Source organism: Bubalus kerabau, chromosome 20 (genome assembly GCF_029407905.1).
Source record: "Bubalus kerabau isolate K-KA32 ecotype Philippines breed swamp buffalo chromosome 20, PCC_UOA_SB_1v2, whole genome shotgun sequence".
In the NCBI taxonomy this organism is placed as follows: domain Eukaryota; kingdom Metazoa; phylum Chordata; class Mammalia; order Artiodactyla; family Bovidae; genus Bubalus; species Bubalus kerabau.
This window is the reverse complement of record NC_073643.1, coordinates 16495669-16516256: the sequence shown is the minus strand read 5'-3', so window position 1 is coordinate 16516256 and position 20588 is coordinate 16495669. Positions and strand designations below refer to the sequence as shown.

The window sequence follows — 20588 nt, the reverse complement described above, 5'->3', positions numbered from 1 at the left end:
CTGGGGTTCATGGGACTGGGGTAGGGTGTCTCGGTCCTCCCTGAAAGATGAGGGCCTCCCTGCCTCCTCTGTAAACGGAGCACAGTGAGGCCTCGACTGCTTTCCTTGGTCTAGGTGATAACCCCTCAGGGAAGGGGATGACCCAAGCTCTGCCTCTCAAAGAAGGGAGAAGCCTTCGAATCCCTCTTCAAGGGTCTCCCTTCCTCCAGGCCTTGTGGGCCTTTCTGCCCAGCTGCCCCTATCCTCCTTGGAGTGTACCTCCCTCCACCCAGCCCTGGACACGGTGTGCTCAGGTTTCCCACTCAATGAATTTGGGCCTGGGGAACCTGTTGCCTCAGCTTTAAAATGGGAAGACTTTTCTCCCCCAGCTTGGAGACCTTCCTTGGACTGTGCAAGAAAGCAAGAAGATGCTTGAATAAACAAGGTCACCACTTTGCTGTGGGGCCTGAGAAAGCCAGATCACTCTGTTGCACCTCAGTTTCCCTTCCTGCACAGTGAAGAGATGGGTGAGTTCGATTTTTAAGGGCTTCAGTTTAGTTCTGCTGTGATTCGAAAGCAGAGTCCCACTGCTGTGTGATTCTGTGGTCTGGTGACGGGGCAGAATCACACAGTACCACTCACTGTGGTTCTGTGTCCCTGCGAATACACAGGCACAGGGTTTCACACTATAAGCTGTCAGACGTGCTAGATTCAGTTTTGTAGGTTCAACTATTCTAGGTGTTAAAACCCCCAGGGATCAAAAAACTAACAAAAAGTTACACTCAGGGTTGAATATTCCAGGAAAGCTGTCTGTGCTCAGTTCTTCATTCATCCTAAGCTTGACCTGAGCCTGCCCAGCCTTGGAGCCCCTACACCTGTCTAGCATCTAAGGGATCCGGGTAGAGGTGTGGAGCAGCCAGTCCCAATGCCCATCCTGCTCTGGACCCCTGACTGCCTTCCCCCACTCGACAACATGCACACACACATCAGCCTCTGCCACCAAGATAAACTTGTTCCCAAAGTGCCAGAGGCTGCAGCTGTGGGTTAAATTTAGCCCCCAAGACACTGGTGTGAACTGTTATGGGGCATTCTCCCATCATTCCTGAGTCACTTGTTTATAACCTCAGGCTTGAGGGGGCGGGGGGATTAGCGAGGGGGGCTTAGGCTGGGCCAGGACTGAGTCACCACCCCGTTTTTGATCCCGGTGATGTCAATGCCTGTCCCTCCTGAGCAGTGCTTTCAACCATTGCTTGATGACCCCTCTAGCAGGTCTCAGAGGGACACAGCACCTAGGTAGGATCACCTAGAAATAGTCCTGTCTGTCTTCTGGGAAGGGCAAAGGCTCACCCAGGGGCCTCCAGCCCAGCCCTATACTGCAGAACATTTCCATTCAGCACCATCAGTGAGGAGACCAGGTTGTGAGAGGCTCAGCCATGTGGCCAAGTCACACAGCTGGCAAGTGGCTGATCCAGGATTCGAAGCAGATCTGCCCACCTCCAAAGACTGTGGGAATCCCTCCCTGCCCTGCTGATTCCAAAGAAAATGTCCATTAATCGTCGTCTCACTTTCCAAAGACCAGGACAGAAGGTACTGGCTGAACAATTAACTTATGTTTATCAGATGATTCAGTAGCATATTTTTAGATTATGATGAGTCCCATGGTGCTCAATTCCTACCAGGCATTCTACTAGAATGTTTATATGTGGCTCATCCGTTCATCGAGAACCTACTGTGCACTATTCTAAATGTTGAGGATTCAGCAGTGAACACATCAAGTAAGAATTCCTGTCTTTTTGGAGCTTAACTTCAGCTGAGGGAAAGGGGAACAGCAACAAATAAATAGTTACACAGCGTGTTAGATGATAACTGCTATGGTAACAGGTAGCTGGGAATGGGGCATGGGAAGCGATGGGTGGCAGAGGTCACAATTTTAAATGGAATAGTCAGGATGGACTCACTGAGTGGATTATGCTTGAGCAGGTTTAAACCATGGAGGAGGAGGATTCCAAGCAGGGAACAGCTTGAGCTAAGGCCCTGAGGCAGGACTACACCTGTCCTGTTCCAAGAACAGCAAGGAAGCCAGTGAGCAATGAATGAGGAGGTGAGTAGGAGATAAGGACCGAGAGGTAAGAGGGGGTGGTATCGTGTATGACCAGTGTACAGATGGGTTTTTTTGCCCTCTGTGAAATGGGGAACCGCTGTTTATTTTTAAATTATAATTATGGGGAATGCAAACATTTCCAGGGAGCGAGTAATATACTGATCTCTCATGTACTGAGCACCCTCTTTCAACAACTATCAACTCATGAAGTCATGGCCAGTCCTGTGTCATCCCTGCACCTCTCACTCTGGTTTCACCCAAGGACATGCCCAGGGACCACATGTGGGCGGGAGAAAGCATGACTCCAGGGCTTGATGTTGATCAGAGGGAGACCTGTCACTTCATTTCATCCTTTTAAACTTTACAGCAATGGGCTTCTCAACAGAAATGCCGGCATCTCAAATTCTGAGGGAAGTCATTTCCAGCCTGAATTTTACACCCAGGCAATTTTACACCCAGGGAGATACAGTCAAGCGCTTCAGAACGTCATTCCCGGAAGTGGTCCAGAGGAGAAGGTAAATGTTAGGGTTAGGAAAAAGGAGTCCACTAAGACATAAACCTTTTAGAAGTTAAAGATCTCTGCAGTGAACACAAAAGGACACAGTCTTCAGCAAAGAGGGACAGGGAATGACAGGCCGGGGGAGGCTGTTAGGCAGTTTCTCAAGTCTCCTCGTGGGAAGCTGGTTGCCCTGTGTGTTCCCTAGGGTTATCTTCCTGTACTGCTCCTTGGTGCTGAGAGTGATGAAATGGATGGAACACGATGTGTTTGCACATACTGGAAGGAAAGTTGCATTTATGACAAGAGGTTTGGGAATGCAGCAGTGCTAAACACCTAGAAACCAAAGTAAATTATGTTTAAAAGAGCCAAAAGTAAAAAGTTATGAGAAAGGAAATGGAATCATATTGCATTATATGGCTTGGTTGAGATCGGTGTCTACATAGTCATAATAATGTAGATACTAAGTATTAATCTAACCTCAGATAGTAACATAACCATGTTGGGAGGAAGGGGAATTGTGTATATAGTGTTTGTGTGTGTGATGGGAGTGTTGAAGAAATACATCAATAGCCAATGCCTAAAACTGAAAATAGGAGGAGAGCAGTGTTGGAGGAGTGCTTTCCATGGGCAGGAAAACACCAAAAATACCAACTGAATTGGAACTGCTCACTTATTGGGAGTTGGAAAGGAGGAGATGTGGGGAACTGCAGGTTTTTGTAAAAAAAAAAAAAAGTTCTAGAAATATTTGGCTTCTTCAACTATGTCCAAATAAAACTTTAATTAAAAAAATAGATATTTTCCTCAGAGGTTCTCTAGAAAACCATGCTGTGTGACATCGGACTGTTGCTCACAGCACAGTGGGGCTGCCACGAAGAGGTGATATGGAGGCAACGCATGGATGGACAGGTAGCACAGGGGAAACAGGGAGGCCGAATCCCTTCAAGACACCCAGCAGGGAGCAGCCAGGCCCGCAGGCCTAGCAGCAAGCGGCACTTTCAGGGTGACTTGAGCGAGCCCCTGTTCCCCTCAGAGAAGTGGGGCTGCGTGGAGGGCAACGTACTCATCCTGGGGACCTGAACCGCCTCCCTGGCCAGTTAGTGAGCCACCCAGCAGCCTCTCTCCTAGCCCCTCTCAGTGTCTGAGACCCCTCAGATACCCTGGTATCTCATCTGAGACCCCTCTCTGGGCATCTGAAACCAAGTGCTACATACATGGTGAGGGGGCATTCCTTCATTCACCATGTGTCCCCACAGCCTATAATTCTATCCCACATAGAGCCCAGCGCCCCACTGAAATTATTCTGAGGTCCATGGGGAGAGTTGCTTGCTCCCTCCTCGGAGGCCACAGTCTTCCGTCTGAGTTGTTCTCCCAGGCGCAGACACCAAGCTCCTTCAGACCTCAGCCCCTGGCTCTGGAGGTTCCCCAGGAGCCCAGCCCATCCTCAGGAGAGGGAGACGGGACCTGGGGATGCTCCGGGCACAGGTGTCCATGTGGTCTTTGGTGGCCACGCTGTCCTTCATCTCTCTGTGGTCTGAGTCCTTTCAGCCCACGGTCAGGGTGGCATATGTAAAGAAGAGGCTGGGCCAAGGGACAGTTGTACTGCCTTTATTCCCCTCCACTCTTCTCACCCTCCTGCAGTCCCCCATACACTCTGGGGCTGTGGGATGACCACACAGGGCAGACATCAAGGGTCTACGTACCTGGGCACAGCCGTTTTGCCACTGAGCGCCACCCCCCCGACTGCCGAGGGGTGCCATGTGGGACATGGCAGCAAATGTCAGGATCAGAGGCTCAGGCTTTGCCCCCACTGCCCGCCCCCCCACCCAGCCTGGGTTCCTAGAACTGTGGTCATGGGGCTTGAATGGTCATCTCTCTGGCCACTCATCCCCAGCTGGCCTAAGACCAGGGACTACAAGGGGAGCTGGGGAGGGGCAGGCCAGGTTCCGGACTTGAGGCTTGGCCAAGTGGGCTGAGAAGTCCAGCTGGACAGAGCGGCCCCCCTTGGCAGATCTGCAGTGGGAGGTAATCATCCCAAGCCCCCTCCCCATCACCAGCCCTGGGAAGTGGGTGTGATGGCCCAAGCCCCTCCCTCCAATATCCAGGTGCTTGTTAATTTGTTTTAAAAATCAAAAAGGAAATGTAAAAGCTGGTAAAACAAGAACCCCTATCCATACTGGCACGGCTGAGGTTCCATTATTGCTTCAGACCCTTGTGGTCTGGCCAGAAAGGAGCTCCCACCAACACTGGCCAAAGGGGAAGAGAGCATTTAGCACCAGGGACACAGGGCTCCTGTCCCCGCTAGGACGGGGGCCTCCCAGGAGAGGGGGTGGACGTGCCCATCTAAGCTATTAATACAATGACCATCTGACCAGTGGCCAGCCTGCTGTCTGGACCCCTCTCGTGCCCTGAGAAGGGAAGCATACAAGAGTAGGAGACCCGAGTCCTGGGACAGGGTCTCGCCAGCAGCTCCCTACACCCATCTCCAGCCTTTGCTTGTGAAAGTCTGACTTCACGGATCAGAGGCCCAGCCTGGCCAGGGCCCCCCAGGCTCTCTAAGGCTGCAGTGACGGTAGCAGGTGACAGGGCCACCAGCTCTAACGGGAGATCCTGGTGTCAGCCACAGGGAGTGAGAAGCTCAGGGGAGTCCCAGCCTACAGCCCATTTGGGGAAATCAGACTTTTCTTAGGAAAATGTGGGCCAGCTCTGAAGAGCTGCCAGGCACTGGGACTGGAGGTTGGAAATAGCAAGGGAGAGGGGGGAGTGGGGGGGACCCTGAGGACGTCATGGAAGCCCAGAGATCAAGGGGTGCAGGAGAAGAAAAGAGCTACAGTAGAGCAGGAGCCTGAGAGGTGCAACCCTGACCCCATAAGAGGCTAGAACCCTCAGCCTCGGGGTGGGGAAGCCGCAGTGCTGGGAACCAGACAGGGAGCTTTCCTCTCTTGAGGGGGTGCCCAGAGGACAGCAGGGGCATCTGAGGGCACGCACGTAGGCTCTGGCTTGCACTGTTCCTGCTACAGCCCCAAACTCAAACCCTCTAAGCCCAGAAAACAATCTGGGCCGTGTGGCTTGGATTCTAAATCCTCAAATCATTCGGGCTCCTTGGGCTTACCCACATCTGTACAGAATAAAGTGCTTCGTTTATTGATGATTAAAATGTCCCCAGCCCCCTGCCCCAGCGCCATGGACCTTACAAGGAGGTCTGAGGGGTCCCAACCCCCTCAGCCCTTGAGCTGATGGGGCCAGTCCCCCCTCCACGACCCCCTGGGCTCAGGCCTCTTCCCACTCCAGCCATGCTGGGAAGGTGGTGGTGTGGGGGTAGTCATGGGGGTTTAAGGTGCAAAGAGTATAACAAACAAAACTGTATAAACACAATAGGAAAGAGCTTAACTAGGAAATATGTAGCTTATGGAACCTTCCTCCCCCTTTTAAAGGCAGGAATCAAGACGTTAAATGACAACAAAAAAAGGATGTCCTGTTAGTGCTGGCCTCGTGAGGGCAAGCATTGGGCACAGGCTGGGGCTCTCCCAGCGCCCACGACCCTGACCCCCCGGGCCTGATCATGCAGGCTCCTTGTGCCACCCATGAGCACAGAGGCCCAGGAGGGACAAGGGTGCTGGATGCCAGCCAGGGGCGGGTTGTGACCAGGCCTAGGGAGCGGAGGAGGCTTGCGCTGCCTTCAGGGAGCAGACAGACACAGACACACACATCTCTAGTGTGGGAGATGCAGCTGGGGCAGCTGGTGAGGGATGGGGTGCTCTGTGAACAGCTGCCCTGGCCTCCGCCCCACTGATAGCACCTTGAAACCTCAGAACATTGGCCCAAGCCTCCTCCTTAGGGGCCTGCCCCTGGGGTCCACCCATCTGCAGGGGCTCCTGGGCAGCAGGCCCTGAGAGCTAGTGCTGTGGGAGCCAGCCCGTCTGTCCACCCAGGGCCTGGCCCACAACACCCTGAGGCCCAGTGGCTTCTGGGGACATCTTCTCCAGGACCCAGGGCCCTCGGTGCAGCCTAGTGCAGGTCGGGGATCCCTGTGCCTGCCACAGGGTTGTGAATGGGGAAAGCAAATGTCTGGGGTCCAGCCCCTGCCTGCCCCACACCCCCCTGACCCTCCCTATGTAGAGGTGCAGTCTTCACGCCTTGCCACAGCCTCCCGGCACGCTCCCAGGGCATCCAGGCTCAAGCCTCTGCCTGGATATCCGCAGCCCTCACACTGGGTCCACACCTCCTCCCAAGGGGGATGGCACCCAACTTCTCCCCAAACCCTCCAGGATATGAGGCGCAAGTTAGGGGGCCCAGGAAAGGCGCGGATAAGTGGCTGAAGGTGATCTGGGCTGGGCCACCCCCCTCCCTCTGGCTTAGGCCTCAGCAGAGTGACCAGTCACACCTGCTCCCTGGGCCCCTGTCCCCCCTACCTGCCGCCTCCAGCGCCCCCCTCACCTGGAGGGGGATACTGCCAATGGTTTCCTCTCTTTTCTTTTTCCTTCACTTCCCAAAAAACAAACAACAAAAAAAGTAAAGGCTTCAAGAAGTCACTGAAAGGGGGCACTTGGTAGCGAGGTGTCCTCGGCCAGCTCTGGGGGCTGCCAGCCTGCACACCCCCCAGGGTCAGGGGCCTCGGGGCGAGGCCGGTGTCCAGCCAACTCTGGAGGTGTCACTGCCCCCCAAGGAGGAGGGCAGGGTCCTGGGCCCCTTGGAGCAGGCAGGCAGTTAGTTGTTGGTGCTCAGCCTCCCGCTGCCTGGGCTGGAGGCCGTGGGGAAGAGCGGCGGTGGGGGCGGCAGGTGCGGCGGGGGTGGCAGGGTCTGCGGCAGCCCGGGCAGCAGGGGCAGAGCCTGGGGCGGGGCGGGGGGCAGGCCCGGGGCCGCGGGGGCGCCATCGCTGGCCATGGGGTGGCTGACGCGGAAGCACTTCTCCTTGTGCGCCTTGAGCATGTTGGAGAAACGGAAGCGCTGGCCGCACACGTCGCAAGGGTAGGGCTTTTCACCGGTGTGCGTGCGCCGGTGCCGCTTCATGTTGGGCCGGCTGGTGAAGCTCTTGCCGCAGATCTCGCAGATGTACGGCTTCTCCCCTGCAGGGTGGGTGGGGATGGGCCTCGGGGAGTTGCTGGGGGGCCGCCACGCCCCCCACCCCCAACATGTGAGCCAGCCTCCCTCACCCGACCTTGGGAGTCAGGGAGGCCAGGGCTGAGCCTCAGAAAAGGGCAGAGAAGGATGCCCACTACGGCGCAGAGGCCATCACCTTTGGACAGCAGTACCTGTGTGGGTCTTCATGTGCTCATCAAAGTACTGCTTCATGTTGAAGTCTTTGCCACACCACTGGCACATGAACTGCTTGTGGCCGATGTGGATGCTCATGTGTGACCGCAGCTGGTACTTGTACTGGAAGCGCTCATTGCAGTTCTGAGGGCAGGGTTGGGTGGGGCAAGACCCAGGGAAAAGTGGGGGAATAACTTTCAGGGAGGTAAGCGCTGGTCCCCAGCTCACAGGGCCAGGAAGGACTCACAGCGGGAGGGACTCCTGGGCAAGGACGGGTGGATGCCGAGGCCGGCTGAGGTGCTCCTGGGGTGGGGCAGCTCATGGGGCACAGGTAGAGAGGCCCCGGCAGGAATGGGGCTTAGCAAGTGGAAAAAGGCCCCAGAGTGGAGGGAGCCCTTGTGCTTAAGACTCTCCATCCTTCCTCCTTGTCCAAAGGCCTCCCTCAGCCCCACCTGCAACTGCATCTCCGATCTTTGCCTAAGATGTGTCTTTCTCCACCTCTCCAGAAAGCCTGTCCTATGGTTCCAGCCCATGCAGACTTCCCACCCTGAATGTGTAGCACTGAGATAGGGAGAGGAAGCAGGGGTATGTGGGGCGAGGGGGGTGGGGTGTAGGTGGGCAACCAGGGAAGGATGGAGTAGAAGGCAAACAACAGGAGGGCCCCCTTCTGCACCCTATACTCCAGTCCCCCTACCCCCTGGCTTTTAAGCTGCTGTTGCCCCTGATCCCTGCCCTGTTCAGGGTGGTCCCTGGGGCAGAAGTAGACTCACCTCGCATCTGAACGGCTTCTCCCCGGAGTGCTGCAGGGAGTGCACCTTGAGAGACATGCTGCGTTTGAAGGACTTCCCACAGGTCTCGCAGGTGAAGGGCATGTCCTTGGTGTGGGCTACGGGGCAGGCACCACGGCCATGGCATCTCAGGGACCCATCTGGCTTCTCCCAGGGGACCCCTGCTGGACCGCCCCCCACGCTGAGCCTTGAACCCACCTCCTGGGGCACCATCTACCCTGGGACCTGCCCCGTGGCCTCTGTCCCCCAGGCGAGGTCCTTCCCCCTCCCTCCCTGTCCCTCCCTCCCACACCCCCCACTAGGTCTCTGTCTGCTCAGACAAGCACAGAGGCCTTCATGGTTCCTTAGCCTCGGCTCAAATCCTGGCCTAGCCACTGGTTCTCTGTATGGCTGCTGTGAGCCTCAGTGAGTTTCAGCATCCTCTTCTATAAAAACAGGAAGAGTGGTCCTGGGTCTCCAAGGTGGCTGGGCTTTACAGAGGATGGCACCTGTAAAGGCCTCAGCCTTGGGTCCCCTGCCATCCAGAAGGCGTTATCTGCACTCCCCGCCAAAACAAACTCCAAGGAAGATGTGGGAGGAAGCATCTGGACACACGGAGGGCCCCCCTCACAGTTCAGAGCTGGGGAATCCAAGCCCAGGAAGGACCACCAATCCTGGGTTACCTAGCATGCTCCTGGCTGATACCTACACCCCAGGTTCCCAGCTCCCACTCAGTTCATATTGGAAGCCTCCAGTACTGTCTGGTAGAGAAAGGGCATCTCTGGCCAGGGCTCACTGTCTCCCTGGCTAGTCAGTGGGGAGAGCTCCAGCCCCCAAGTGGGCAAAGAAAGGAGGGCCACCCAGAAAACAGCCAGACTCTCAGCCAGGCCCACCTAGAGGGGAGGGACAGCCATGCCCAAGGCAGCGAAGTGGCCCAAGACACACTTGTGTCCAGGTATGACCCCTGGGAGGAGGGTTGCATTCAGAGAAGTCTGAAGCCCTGTCAGGGGCATAGCTGTCCTCAGACTGAGACAGGGGCAGTGTCAGCCCACACAGTAAGCACTCTGTGTAATTTAGCAGAAGGTGCTCTGGTGGACCTAGCCCCATGTTGGGGTGCCAGCCTGGGTAGCAGTGTGCTAGCTGGATTCTGGTCTCCACCTGCCCTCCTGTCATGAGCCCTTGTGCCATGTGCAACCTGCCCAACCGTACATGGCAGCCCTGGCCCCAGACTAGCCCTACCCCCTCCTCGGCCCCACTGCCCCATCCACTGTCCCCACCCCACCTCCCAGCTACTTGGCACTTTCTCATCCCTTTATATTGTCCCTGGATGTGAAAGACTTCCTAGCACACGCAGCAGCTGGCCCAGCTTGGACCTTGGGCCTGTTCCGCCACAGGCCCAGACTTACCAACCATATGCTTGCGCACGTGAGCCATGGTGTAGAACTTCTTCTCACAAATTTCACAGGAGAACTTCTTTTCTGCGTAGCCGTGCACAATTTTATTGTGCTCGTGGAGGGACCAGAGCTTCTTAAAAGCTTTGCCACATGTCACACACTGTGGAATGAAAAGACTTTAGGCCCTGGGTTGGGACCATGTGACCTAGGACAAGTCACTGCCTTGCTAGGCCTCAGTTTCCCCACCTGAACCGCGCTCGAGAGAGAGATCTTGGTGGCCAAGGACCAGCTACGTTTGATAGTCTGAGTCAGGGGTGGTAAATCCCTAATATTACCCACCTGCCCACCCGCCCAGGGTTGCAGCCTGGGGCCCTCCCTCCTCATCCTGAACTCACTAGGGTCATGGGCCACCTCTTCCACGAAGTCCCTCCTCTGTGCTCACTTCAACAAGACATCTTTCTACAGAGGGGAGACACATAACTGGCTGAAGGGCCACAGTGGGTGAGGAGGCTACAGTTCAAGGGGAAGCCCCTCGGATAACAGGTCCTGGCAAAGCTGAGACATTATTTCTGCTGCCTCCCCTGCTGGGACCCATACCTTGACACCACAGAGATCCCCAAGGGAACAGGTTCCAAAGGGCTGGGGGACTGCAGGAGGTGCAAGGGACTTTTGGACACGAGATGGTAGTGGGAACCCTGGGGACCACACTCCCCTCCTCCTTGTCTCCTGGGCCCTTACCCCTGCAGTAGGCCAGGGCTTAGGCAGAAATTGGGTCAGGGTACCCAGGGTAGAAGTACAAGCGTCTTTCCCTTTCAGGAGGGAAGCTCGGGGGGTGTGCATGTGGAGAGTCACAGGGCAGCGCAGCAGGCAGGCAAGTGGGAGCATGTGCCTGAGGGTGGGGCAGGAATCCAGGTAACCCTCAGGTAACACTTTCTCCAATTAGCAATTAGTTCAGGCAATTAGCATCGCCTACCTACTGCCCCTCAACCTCACTCTCAGCCAGAAAAGGCAAAAAATCACTTGGCTGGCCTTGTGCTGTCTTCACCCTGAAAGGCCAGGCTGGCCCAGATGCAGGCTGGCTCAAGGCTTGGCAGTCAGCCCAGCTCCCCTGTTTGGCCCCAGTAGCCTTCCTGTTGGGCCCCCTGTACTTCCCGAACTGCTCATCCAGTCCCTCTTCCCCATGCCCAGGCCAGCTGGTACCTCCAAAGAGCTGAATGCAGGGGTTTCCTCCTGCCTGGCTGCCCCTTGCTCCACTCAGCCCTTGCAGTAAGTGGAAAATGGCGCCCCCTTCCGGGCAAACCCCTCCTCCCCTCTGTGCTTTCCTGCACTGCTCAATCTACCAAACTATATACCTGGGGGCCCTGCTGGCCTTGCAGCAGTCCAAAAACACTGACTCATCCCTCCTCAGAGCTGGCTGTCCCCCAGCCTCACATGCTCAGACAACTCTCTCCTCGCATTCTCCTGAGTCCCTGCTCCCCTCTGCCGTTCTGGCAAGGGTACTGTTTGTTCCAATCCTTTCTGCACTCTTGCGGAAGCCCAGCTCTATCTGCCTCCTCCAGGAAGCTCTCCCTGACATCATCCCCTGAGCTCTCACCACCCTGGGCTCACCCTTGGGCTGGGGCTGGTCCCACTGTCCCTGGGGCAGGGTTGGGGGTTGGGGGCTGAGCCTGCTCTCTGCAGACTGTGCAGACAACACAGGCAGCAGGACACTGGGTGCCCAGGGCCCAGTTCTGGCCTGGCTCAGCCTGGATGGCTGCCCCCTGCAGGCCCCTTGGAGGCCCACCTGGATGTTGCGTTCGCAGTCTGTCTGCCGGTGCAGCAGCAGCTCGCTCTCTAGCAGGAAGCGCTTGCCGCACTGGTCGCAGATCTGCATGCGGCTGTGGGTCACGTTCATGTGCTTCTCCAGGTACCAACGGTTGTTGAAAACGCGCGGGCACTTCTGGCACGGATGGTGTTGTTTTTCCTCCAGCTTCACCTTTGCCCCCAGCCCATCAGCAGCCTGTGGCCCTCGGGAGCCAGGAGCAGGAGCCACTCCTGCAGGTGGCTTTGGCCGCTTCCCACCCCGCCGCCCGGCCTCCTCCGGCTCAGGGGGACCACGGCGCCGGGCAGACCTCGTGGCCATGCGACTGTGGGCAGGGGGCTCTGCCCGGCTGCTGCGGTGCCCCAGGCCCCCCTGCCTGCCCCCTGCCTCCCCGTCCTCCTCATCTTCCTCCTCCTCTGAGCTCTCCTGATCCTGCTCGCTGTGCCCTTCTTCTTCCTCCTCCTCTTCCTCCTCTTGCTCACTGTGCCCTTCCTCCTCCTCATCCTCCTCATCCTCCCCCTGACTGCCGCCCTCGTCATCCTCCTCCTCCTCCTCTGCTCCACTGCCTCCTCCCTCCTCTTCCTCCTCCTCCTCCTCTTCCTCCTCCTCTTCGTCATCCTCCTCCTCTTCCGAGTGTCTCTGCAGCCCATCCTCCCGGCCCAGCACCATGGTGGCCGGGCCGGTGGCAGCGCCTGGCTTGCCCTCGGGCCCTGTGGACACATGCAGTGTCTGGTTGTTGAGGTTCACCTCCACGATGATCTGGGACTGCTCCCGCCGACTGTAGGTGCCAGAACCCCCGAGCTCTTCCTCCAGCTCCTCCCCACCCTCCAGCTTGCACAAGCTGGCCGGGGGCCCGCCAGCCTCTTCAACGCCACCCTCCTTCTCCTCCTTGAAGAAGGGCTGAGCCGGCCCGAGGGCGGCAGGCACCGTGCCACCTGTGGCCCCAGCCCCGTCCTCGACGCGCACAGAGTAGGGGTCGGGGCCCTCTCGGGCGTAGATCTTGGGCAGGCCTGGGGCGTCGGCCTCCTGCTTGATGTCGCAGTAGTAGGTTGGTCCAGCCGGGGTGCAGCCAGCAGCTGGCTGGGCGAGGGCCACGGCACCGGGGCCCGGGGGGCCGAGGGAGCGGGCATCTAGCAGCTCCTGGCAGGACGCAGCGATGTCGGCCATCTGCAGCAGTGAGGCGGCACTCAGCACTTCGTGGACGTTGGCCGCGTTGACCAGCAGCTTGGACGTGTAGATGAAGTTGAGGATCTGCTGCAGGCCGCCGGGCGCCAGCGCCTCCAGGGACAGCTCCACGCGCTGCAGCTGCTTGTTCTGGGTGAAGAGCGAGTGGAAGAACTGGCTGTAGGCGGCCAGCACGCCCTTGTGGGCTGGAAAGACGCTGCGCTGGGGCACCAGCACCAAGTCCACGTCGCACAGGTCAGGCTGGAAGAGGCGCTGCTCGTTCAGGCGGCCCATCAAGCAGGCGAAGTGCAGCGCCACGTCCTCCACCAGCGAGAACTCAGCCGCCGGTGAGTCCGTTGTCTTCTCAACCAGCAACTGCAGGGCCGAGGGCACAGGTCAGGTCGAGGCCAGCCAGGAGGTGCCCCCCATCCCCAATCACTATTGGTTCCATGTGACAGAGAAGGTGCCGAAAGACTCAAGCAAAGACGATGGGGAACCAGGGTTCAAGCTCGAGTCAGCTGTCCCTCAGAGCTCAGACTCTGGCCGTGACCTTCTGAGGCCGCGTATCAGCTCCTGGGTCAGTGGTTGACTTTTCTGGGCCTCCAGCTGTTCCACTGTGAAATGGGAGCAGTCATCCCGGGAAGGGAAGCGGAAAAGGGGAAAAGGAGAAAAGGGGAAGGAAAAGGTTCGAGGATGACCAACTATGCGGGTGGGCCAGGAACCTAGGGGTTTCCTGGGATGCAGGACTTTTGATGCTAAAACCAGGGCCGTCCCCAGCAAAAACGAGGACTGGGTTGTCTCCCCAGAGGCATCATTTCAGTATTTCTGGTCCCCATGGATTCTCTCCCTGACACTCACTTACAAATTAAACCAATCCTGCCCAGCCCCAGGCACTTTAGGAACAAAAGTCACAGTCACTGTCCTGGAGGTACAATGGCCAGAGACAGAGCAGTGAGCTAGGTGACTTCTGTTCCTGAGGTGTTTGGGGTTGGGCAGGATTGGTTTTATCTGTAAGTGAGTGTCAGGGAGAGAATCCACGGGGCCTGGAAATACTGAAAGGATGCCTGTGGGGAGACGACCCAGTCCTGGTTTGCTGGGGACGGCCCTGGTTTTAGCATCAAAAGTCCTGCATCCCAAGACCTGTACCAAACCCTTTCCCTCTAGGCCCCCCAGACCCCAGGTCAGGTGTGGTCCAGGCCCAGAGGTTCTCAGATGATGTCATCTTGGTGGAGCCTGAAGGAGGCCTTTGAATCTGATTGGTCAGATTATTAGATCTTTGGGCCACTTTCAGTACCGGTGAATTGCCTGGAATTAAGCAAGGGCTTGGAGAAGGCAATGGCACCCCACTCCAGTACTCTTGCCTGGAGAATCCCATGGACGGAGGAGCCTGGAAGGCTGCAGTCCATGGGGTCGCTGAGGGTCGGACACGACTGAGCGACTTCACTTTCACTTTTCACTTTCACGCATTGGAGAAGGAAATGGCAACCCACTCCAGTGTTCTTGCCTGGAGAATCCCAGGGACGGGGGAGCCTGGTGGGCTGCTGTCTATGGGGTCGCACAGAGTCGGACATGACTGAAGTGACTTAGCAGCAGCAGCAAGCAAGGGCTTAATTAAGCAAGGGCCTGGAATTAAGCAAGGGCTGGCTTAATTCTTGGTCCAACCACAGCGGCTTCCCCAAAAGGTGAGCAGCATAGACAGGCAGGCTGCCCAGTTCCTTGCATGGATCCAGCGCACAGCAGATATTCAGTTAACATCTATCAACGACCTGCCTGGTTCTGGCCCTCCTCAGGCCCTGTCCGCTAAGTCAGAGCCTCCTACATTTGAGGGTACCTTGTTGCACTGCAAAGCCATCAGCTCTCCTACCCTATGCATGTCTCTGGAAGCCTCAGGATGAAACCCCAGTCCCATCCATCCACAGCCTACCCCTCCCTTTATGTCAGTCCTTTCAGTCACTTGAATGAGAGGACCTGCCCTGGGCTTCACCCTTCACACCCAGTAGCCCAGGGCAGCACCCACCTCATGCTCTCTCTTTTTTTTCAGCAGCTGCAGCTTGCGGACTCTAGTAGTTATGGCACACAGGCCCGGCTACCCCGCAGCACGTAGGATCTTCCTGGACCAGGGACTGAACTCATGTTCCCTGTATTGGCAAGCAGATTCCCAACCACTGGACCACCAGGGAAGTCCACCACCATCTCTCTTGAGTTCCTCCCCAACACCTCCTTCACCCCAACCAAGAAGCCACTTGTTTGTTCCTCTGTCTCAGGGCTGCTAGCCCATCTTGGTCTGGCCAATCTAACAGGAATAAAGTGCCAACCCCCTTTCATCTCCATCCTCTGACTCATTCTAATTCATCTTCTGGGACCAAACTTTATTACGCAGATGGGCTCAGAATGGGAGGGTCTCACAGTCAACAGAAGCAGAGCCCCTGGACTCTCAGCCCTGCTGAGGCCACCCAATCTGTGTTGGACTGGATACTATTCCACGTGAAAGTATTTCTTGGCCTTTAATGACTCAAAAAGCAGGACTAGGTGTCTCAGGACCAGCTGTGGTTCCCCAGACTCCACCAGCACCTCCGGCAACCTGTACCCTCCTCCCTAGAGCTGCTGCCACCTGCAAGTCAGTGAGGGGTCAGGATGCAATTTGGTTGTAACAGAAGTTCCTCAGGGCCTCCAGGGGCCAGAGAGTGGTGGGGAAGTAGCTTGGATAAGGACTTGTCAATATCAGACCTGTTGTGGGGTACCCATCCCAGGTCCACTGCTCCTTCACAGAAGGCCCTCCAGTGCTTGTCTACCATGGGTCAAGGGCAGTGCCTAACATTTCCTGTGTGCACATCTGGTCCCAGGATCCAGTGAAGACTCCTCTGGCCTCAGCAGGGGAGGAAAGGTTAGCCTGGGGGGTAGTGTTGCCCCAGAGACTCCATTTCTGAGGCAACACCCCCAGGCAAGGCTGTACCATCCTTTGCCCTTGAGGGGCCCAAGGATCTTACAACCAGGAGCCCTGACTGTACTTCCTTGACCAGGCACATAGATGCTGCCTGAGTCCTTATCTGGCAGCCCCTCAGTGGGGTATGGTTACCCCCTAGCCTGGTACCTCCCACACAGGGCCCACCAGCTGTGTCTGCCTCTCCAGCCAGATGTGCCAGTTTCCTGAAGCTGTAGATGCCCCTCCCCATCTGGCTGTGCCAGCTGCAGTCACACACCCCACCCCAAGTCCAGGCCAGCTGGGCTAAGACACAGGACCAGAGGAGTGGTCAGGGACTTCTGTTGCCAGGGCATTTCATGCTCTCAAACCCTCCCCCACAAGCCAGGCTGGTGGGGGCAGGCCAGGTGCCAGGGACACCTGCTGAGGCTGCTCACCACCGGCAGAGCCTTCTACTCCTGAGAGGTACCCTGCCTCATCATCACAAAACCACCAGCTAGCTCTCTACCCTGCCCCAGAATCTCCCTGGAGGCCCCAGGATGAAACCTGGGTGTCCATCTGCACCCTCTACTCCCACGTCAATTCTTCTGTCCCCAGAAAGCAGTGGGTGGACCCAGACTGAGCACAGGGGCACAGGCTTATGACTTACAGCCTCCTCCTTTTAGGGAGAGGGTATCTGTGCCAGCCTCCTCTCAACTCAGGCCACTCGTCCTTCCCGAGAAACAGGCCCAGAGAGGGCGGTGGACAGGTCCAAGGTCACACAGGAGTTTGGACCAGAGCTGCAGGCGTCCTCCCCGCATCCCGCTTGGCCCAGGAGCCCCGAATCCCCTGGCAGGGCGGCTCCAGCGCCCACGTGGCCCAAGGCCCAGGCGGGAATCCGACCTCCTCCCTCCCCCCATCACCCAGTCCGAGGGCGGCGCCGTCCCCGGCCCAGAGAAGCGCCCCCCTCCGCCGGTGCCTAGCAGGACCTCAGCCTCTCGCGCCCCGGCCCCAACCCCAGGAATTTAACCCCTTCCCAGCCCAGGGCCGCGTCAAAGCTCCGCATTCCCAGCCCGCAGGGACCCCGAGAAGGGGTAGGGGAGACCCGGCGAGGGCTAAGATCCCTCACACGCCTCCACGCCGAGACGACCGGCTGTTCGCTCGAGAGGGCAGAGCGGGCAGGTGGGCGGATAAGTGGGGGGACAGGCAGGGCCTTGCGTACCATGGTGCCGTGGCGCTGGGGGCTCACAGGGCCCCGCGGGATCGCGCTGCCCCCGGCGGCCAGGCCGGGGCCGCTCCATGTAGCGCCGCGCTGGGGGCCGCCCCCGCGCAGGGCCCCGCGACCATGGCCCCCGGGGGCGCGGCCGGGCGGGCGGAGGCGCAGGGCCGCGGCGAGTCCAGCCGCCGAGCAGCTGCGGCCCCAGAGCCTCAGGCGCGGCGGGCGGGGGGCGCGGGGCGCCGATTGGAGCCCGCGCGTCAGCTGGGGCCGCCGTCTGGACGCTTAAAGGGCCAGGCCGCCCTGCGCGCCGGCGGGGGCGCGGACACGCGTGGTGCGCGCCGTCCGGGTGCAGCCAGCCCCGCCTCGGGCCGCCGCGGACTCCGGCCAGGCCCCGCCGCTCCCATCCTAGAGGATGGTCCCTGGATCGCACCGAGCCCCCTTTCCGCCAGGAAGTTCATCCCGGAGTCTAACCTGGGAGCCCTCCAGATGCGCCACCGAGGTGGGGTCATAGGAGGAGGCCCCAAAATGGGGAAGCTGGGCGCTCCCGCGCCCACCAACCAGTTACAGAAAAGGCTTACACCTGCTCCCCTGAGCGACCTCACACTGAGGGACTGAACCCAGCGTATCCTTGCTGGGTCACCATCCCCACCCTCTGACCTGGGCTGCTCTGACCTGAGAGTGAGTCTAGGATCTCCAACTGAGCTGACCCCCCCACCCCGATCCCAGGGCAGCTCAGGGTTTATGTTATTCTGTCTCCAGGACTTGCTTCTTGTCGATCCATACTGACCTGGTGGCTGCCTCTGGCTACACAGGGACGCCCAGGGCAGGAGATGGGAGAATGTGAACCACAGCTGCATTGATCAAATCCTTTCATGTGACAGACCCAGAGCTGGGAGAAGGCAAGACTAGAGGAGTGAGGGCCAGAGGCCCAGGTCCCACTGTGTCCCTTAGCCGTGGAGCTTGATGGCTGCTGAGAGGCCTTCCTGCTGTTTCTGCTGGAGAGATGCAGCCAGGCCTGCGGAATGCTGCTCTGGCATGGATGCCAGTGGGGGCTGGGGGCTGGTTGTGCTGGCAAGAGGCTGCAAGGAAACACTGCCGGGCCAAGCAGGCAGCAGAGTGGGGACCACAGGGCGGTGGGCCTCGCAGAGCCTAGGTGGTGGTTGGGCCATCATTGTGGAGAGGGCCACAATGTCATCTGTGTCATCATTCAGATGCTTCTGTTCCCCTACTCCAAGATGATGGCTGCCCCACGTTTGGTCACTTTCACATTGCCCACATCCTGGCAGTACCACACTGTATCCCCCACCCCCTTCGCTCACACATGCACTTGTGCTTACACACCCGCCCATGCCTGGCTGTACCAGTGTCCCCTGAGTATGCCACCTTGCTCATGAGTGGGCAGGGCCTCTGGGGCCAGTTCAGAATAACTTGGTTCTGGATGCCAGAGAAGGAAATGGAGTAGAGGCCAAGATCCCAGGCAGGCGCCATCCCGTAGTCTGATGTCTGTCCTATGAAACTGCAACGGCCTCCCGTGAGGCCAGGATTTAGGCCCTTAAGACAAGGCCATTCCAGGGTCAGGGAGAAAACATCTGATGGGCAAAAACGGGGGTGACCAAAGAGTGCCAAGAGAAAGAGGAGGAAACCACATAGCTGGATGGAGGGTGAGATGAGACCTTGGTGGAAAAAGATGGCAAGAGAAGAAGGGGCACCGATGGGGGCCCATGCCCCCCAGTGATGACCACACAGCAGATATTCTGCATCTCAGTGGCTGTGGTGGGTGAGTTGACTCAGCTCCCAAAGGCCTCAAGCTGAGGCCAGGCCAGAGCAACCTGCATGTCTGACCAGCCCATCACCTCAGGGCTGCCTTCTGCTTCTTCCACCATCCCAACCCACTTTCTCATCTTACTCTGTGGCTCCCTTGCACAGGCCTGAGAGGTGGTAAGAGAGGAACCATGTATACCCATTGGTTGGCTAAGGACAGTGAAGGCAGAGCAGGACAGATCTCACAGTCAGATACCAGCGTGAGGAGCCAAGGAAAGGTGAGGCTGGAGCAGCCTGCCTCACAAACTGGGAGGAGCCTGGCAGGCGGCTGCAAGGGACACTCTTGGGCCCATTTCCCAGCCAAGGTTTGGCAGGGGTTGTGGCCAGTGTGACCAAGGTAGGGCTGCTGGCCCTTTTGGAATTGGTCTTGGTTGCAAGAGTCAAGCCAAAGAAGGGGCTGGAGGTTGGGTGAGCAAGGAGGGAATAGGGGGCTCAGTCTTCCTTAAGACCTCAGCTGTTCCCATTTCTTCTCTGGCCTACAGCCCATCTACTGGGGGAACCCCAGGACAAGCCAGTTCTGGGAGGCTACTGGGACATGGGTCACATGAGACATGGCAGGAAGGCACTGTCCGAAGAGCTGTCTGGTGGGCTCATGTGGGGCTGGCTCAGAGCTGAGGACTGAAAGTTGAGTAACACTAGAGCAAAAGGAGGGAGAAGGCAATGGCACCCCACTCCAGTACTGTTGCCTGGAAAATCCCATGGACGGAGGAGCCTGGTGGGCTGCAGTCCATGGGGTCGCACAGAGTCAGACAGGACTGAAGCGACTTGGCAGGCAGCAGAGCAAAGGGAGAGGAAGGGTACTCCCCTGCACATGCCCCAAGGGAGGATACAGTTAAACATCTGCAGGGAACTAGAGGTGATTTGATGTAGCAGAATCCAGATTCTTGTCCTGTAGGAGTAGCCGGATGGAGATAGGCAGAATTGTTCTGTTCCCTTGGCCTTGAAAAGGGCCATGCCACAGGATCTTCCCCTCAGGGTTGGTCAAGGCAGGCTTTCTGGAGAGTCCAAGGTGGGTCAAGTTATTGGGGAGGGGGATCCCAGGCCAGAATCACATGCCACGGGGGCAAGTCAGGAGTTTGTGGAGATCAGGGCAGGGCTGGATGATCCTCAGACACTCAGGACTGGGTGCTGGCAAGGTCAACAAAGCCACACCCCTGCTTTTAGAGGCCAGCTCTGTGTTTTGTGCCTTTTTTTCCCCCACAACTTCCCTAAGCCTCTAGCCCTGAACTTCTCTCCCACGTTGGAGGAACAGACCCAAAACGTGCTGGGGCAGCACTTGCGTGCGTCTGCACACAACAGGGTTTAGCCTCCCTAGGCGGGGCGTGGAGCTGTGTAACTGCAATGGGGGAGGAGTAGAGAGTGGGCAGTGCCAGAAAACAGAAAGGGATATTGCAGCATGGGGCTGGAGGGGTGGCAGGGAAGTTCAACTTACCCACTAGGTGTGGACCCAGGGCTCTGTAGGTTGAGGGAGCATTGATCCCTGGGTAGGGGGTTGGAGGGGAGTAGATTGCTCCTGTTCAGAGCTCAGCACTAACAGGCTACAGCTGTAGATGGTAGGGCCTAATTCAAACCAGCAGGTTGCCCAGTTCCCTCCAGCAGCATAAACGTCATGGCCTAGGCATTTAAGGCCTCCTTAGCAGCTTCCAGGATCCTCTCCCACCCTGCTGGTTCAAGGGGCCCTGGGCCTCTCACTA

The 20588-nt window shown here is 57.9% G+C and overlaps 1 protein-coding gene and 1 long non-coding RNA gene across 6 annotated transcripts; one reads left to right on the top strand and one right to left on the bottom strand.

The window, feature by feature from the left end:
* The first annotated feature begins 403 nt into the window (after positions 1-403).
* Positions 404-3355, top strand: LOC129634828 (uncharacterized). Of its 2 annotated transcripts, none has more exons than XR_008705928.1 (3): positions 404-1860; positions 1960-2080; positions 2448-3355. It is a non-coding gene; the product is annotated as an uncharacterized LOC129634828 (long non-coding RNA). The 2 variants fall into 2 exon arrangements; XR_008705929.1 differs by having other exon boundaries at positions 409-1754.
* Positions 3356-7283: 3928 nt separating this feature from the next.
* ZBTB47 (zinc finger and BTB domain containing 47) lies at positions 7284-17318 on the bottom strand. 4 transcript variants are annotated; one of them, XM_055557149.1, is made up of 7 exons: positions 17077-17318; positions 14973-15093; positions 11774-13569; positions 10003-10150; positions 8600-8715; positions 7829-7973; positions 7284-7642 (listed from the first exon to the last, which is right to left on the bottom strand). In XM_055557149.1, the coding sequence occupies exons 3-7, from the start codon at positions 13247-13249 to the stop codon at positions 7284-7286; spliced, it is 2244 nt and encodes a 747-aa protein (XP_055413124.1). In that variant the 5' UTR covers positions 13250-13569; positions 14973-15093; positions 17077-17318. The 4 variants fall into 4 exon arrangements, with proteins under 4 accessions (XP_055413124.1, XP_055413125.1, XP_055413123.1 ...); XM_055557150.1 differs by having other exon boundaries at positions 11774-13330; XM_055557148.1 differs by lacking the exon at positions 14973-15093.
* Between the last annotated feature and the right edge of the window lie 3270 nt (positions 17319-20588).

Excerpts from the sequence above, each read along its gene's own strand:
- ZBTB47 (XM_055557147.1), bottom strand. Across the intron at positions 8,716-10,002 it reads CGTGCGCAAGCATATGGTTG|CCCACACCAAGGACATGCCC; the intron begins GTAAGTCTGGGC and ends CCTGCCCCGTAG. Across the intron at positions 7,643-7,828 it reads GCACATGAAGACCCACACAG|GGGAGAAGCCGTACATCTGC; the intron begins GTACTGCTGTCC and ends CCCACCCTGCAG.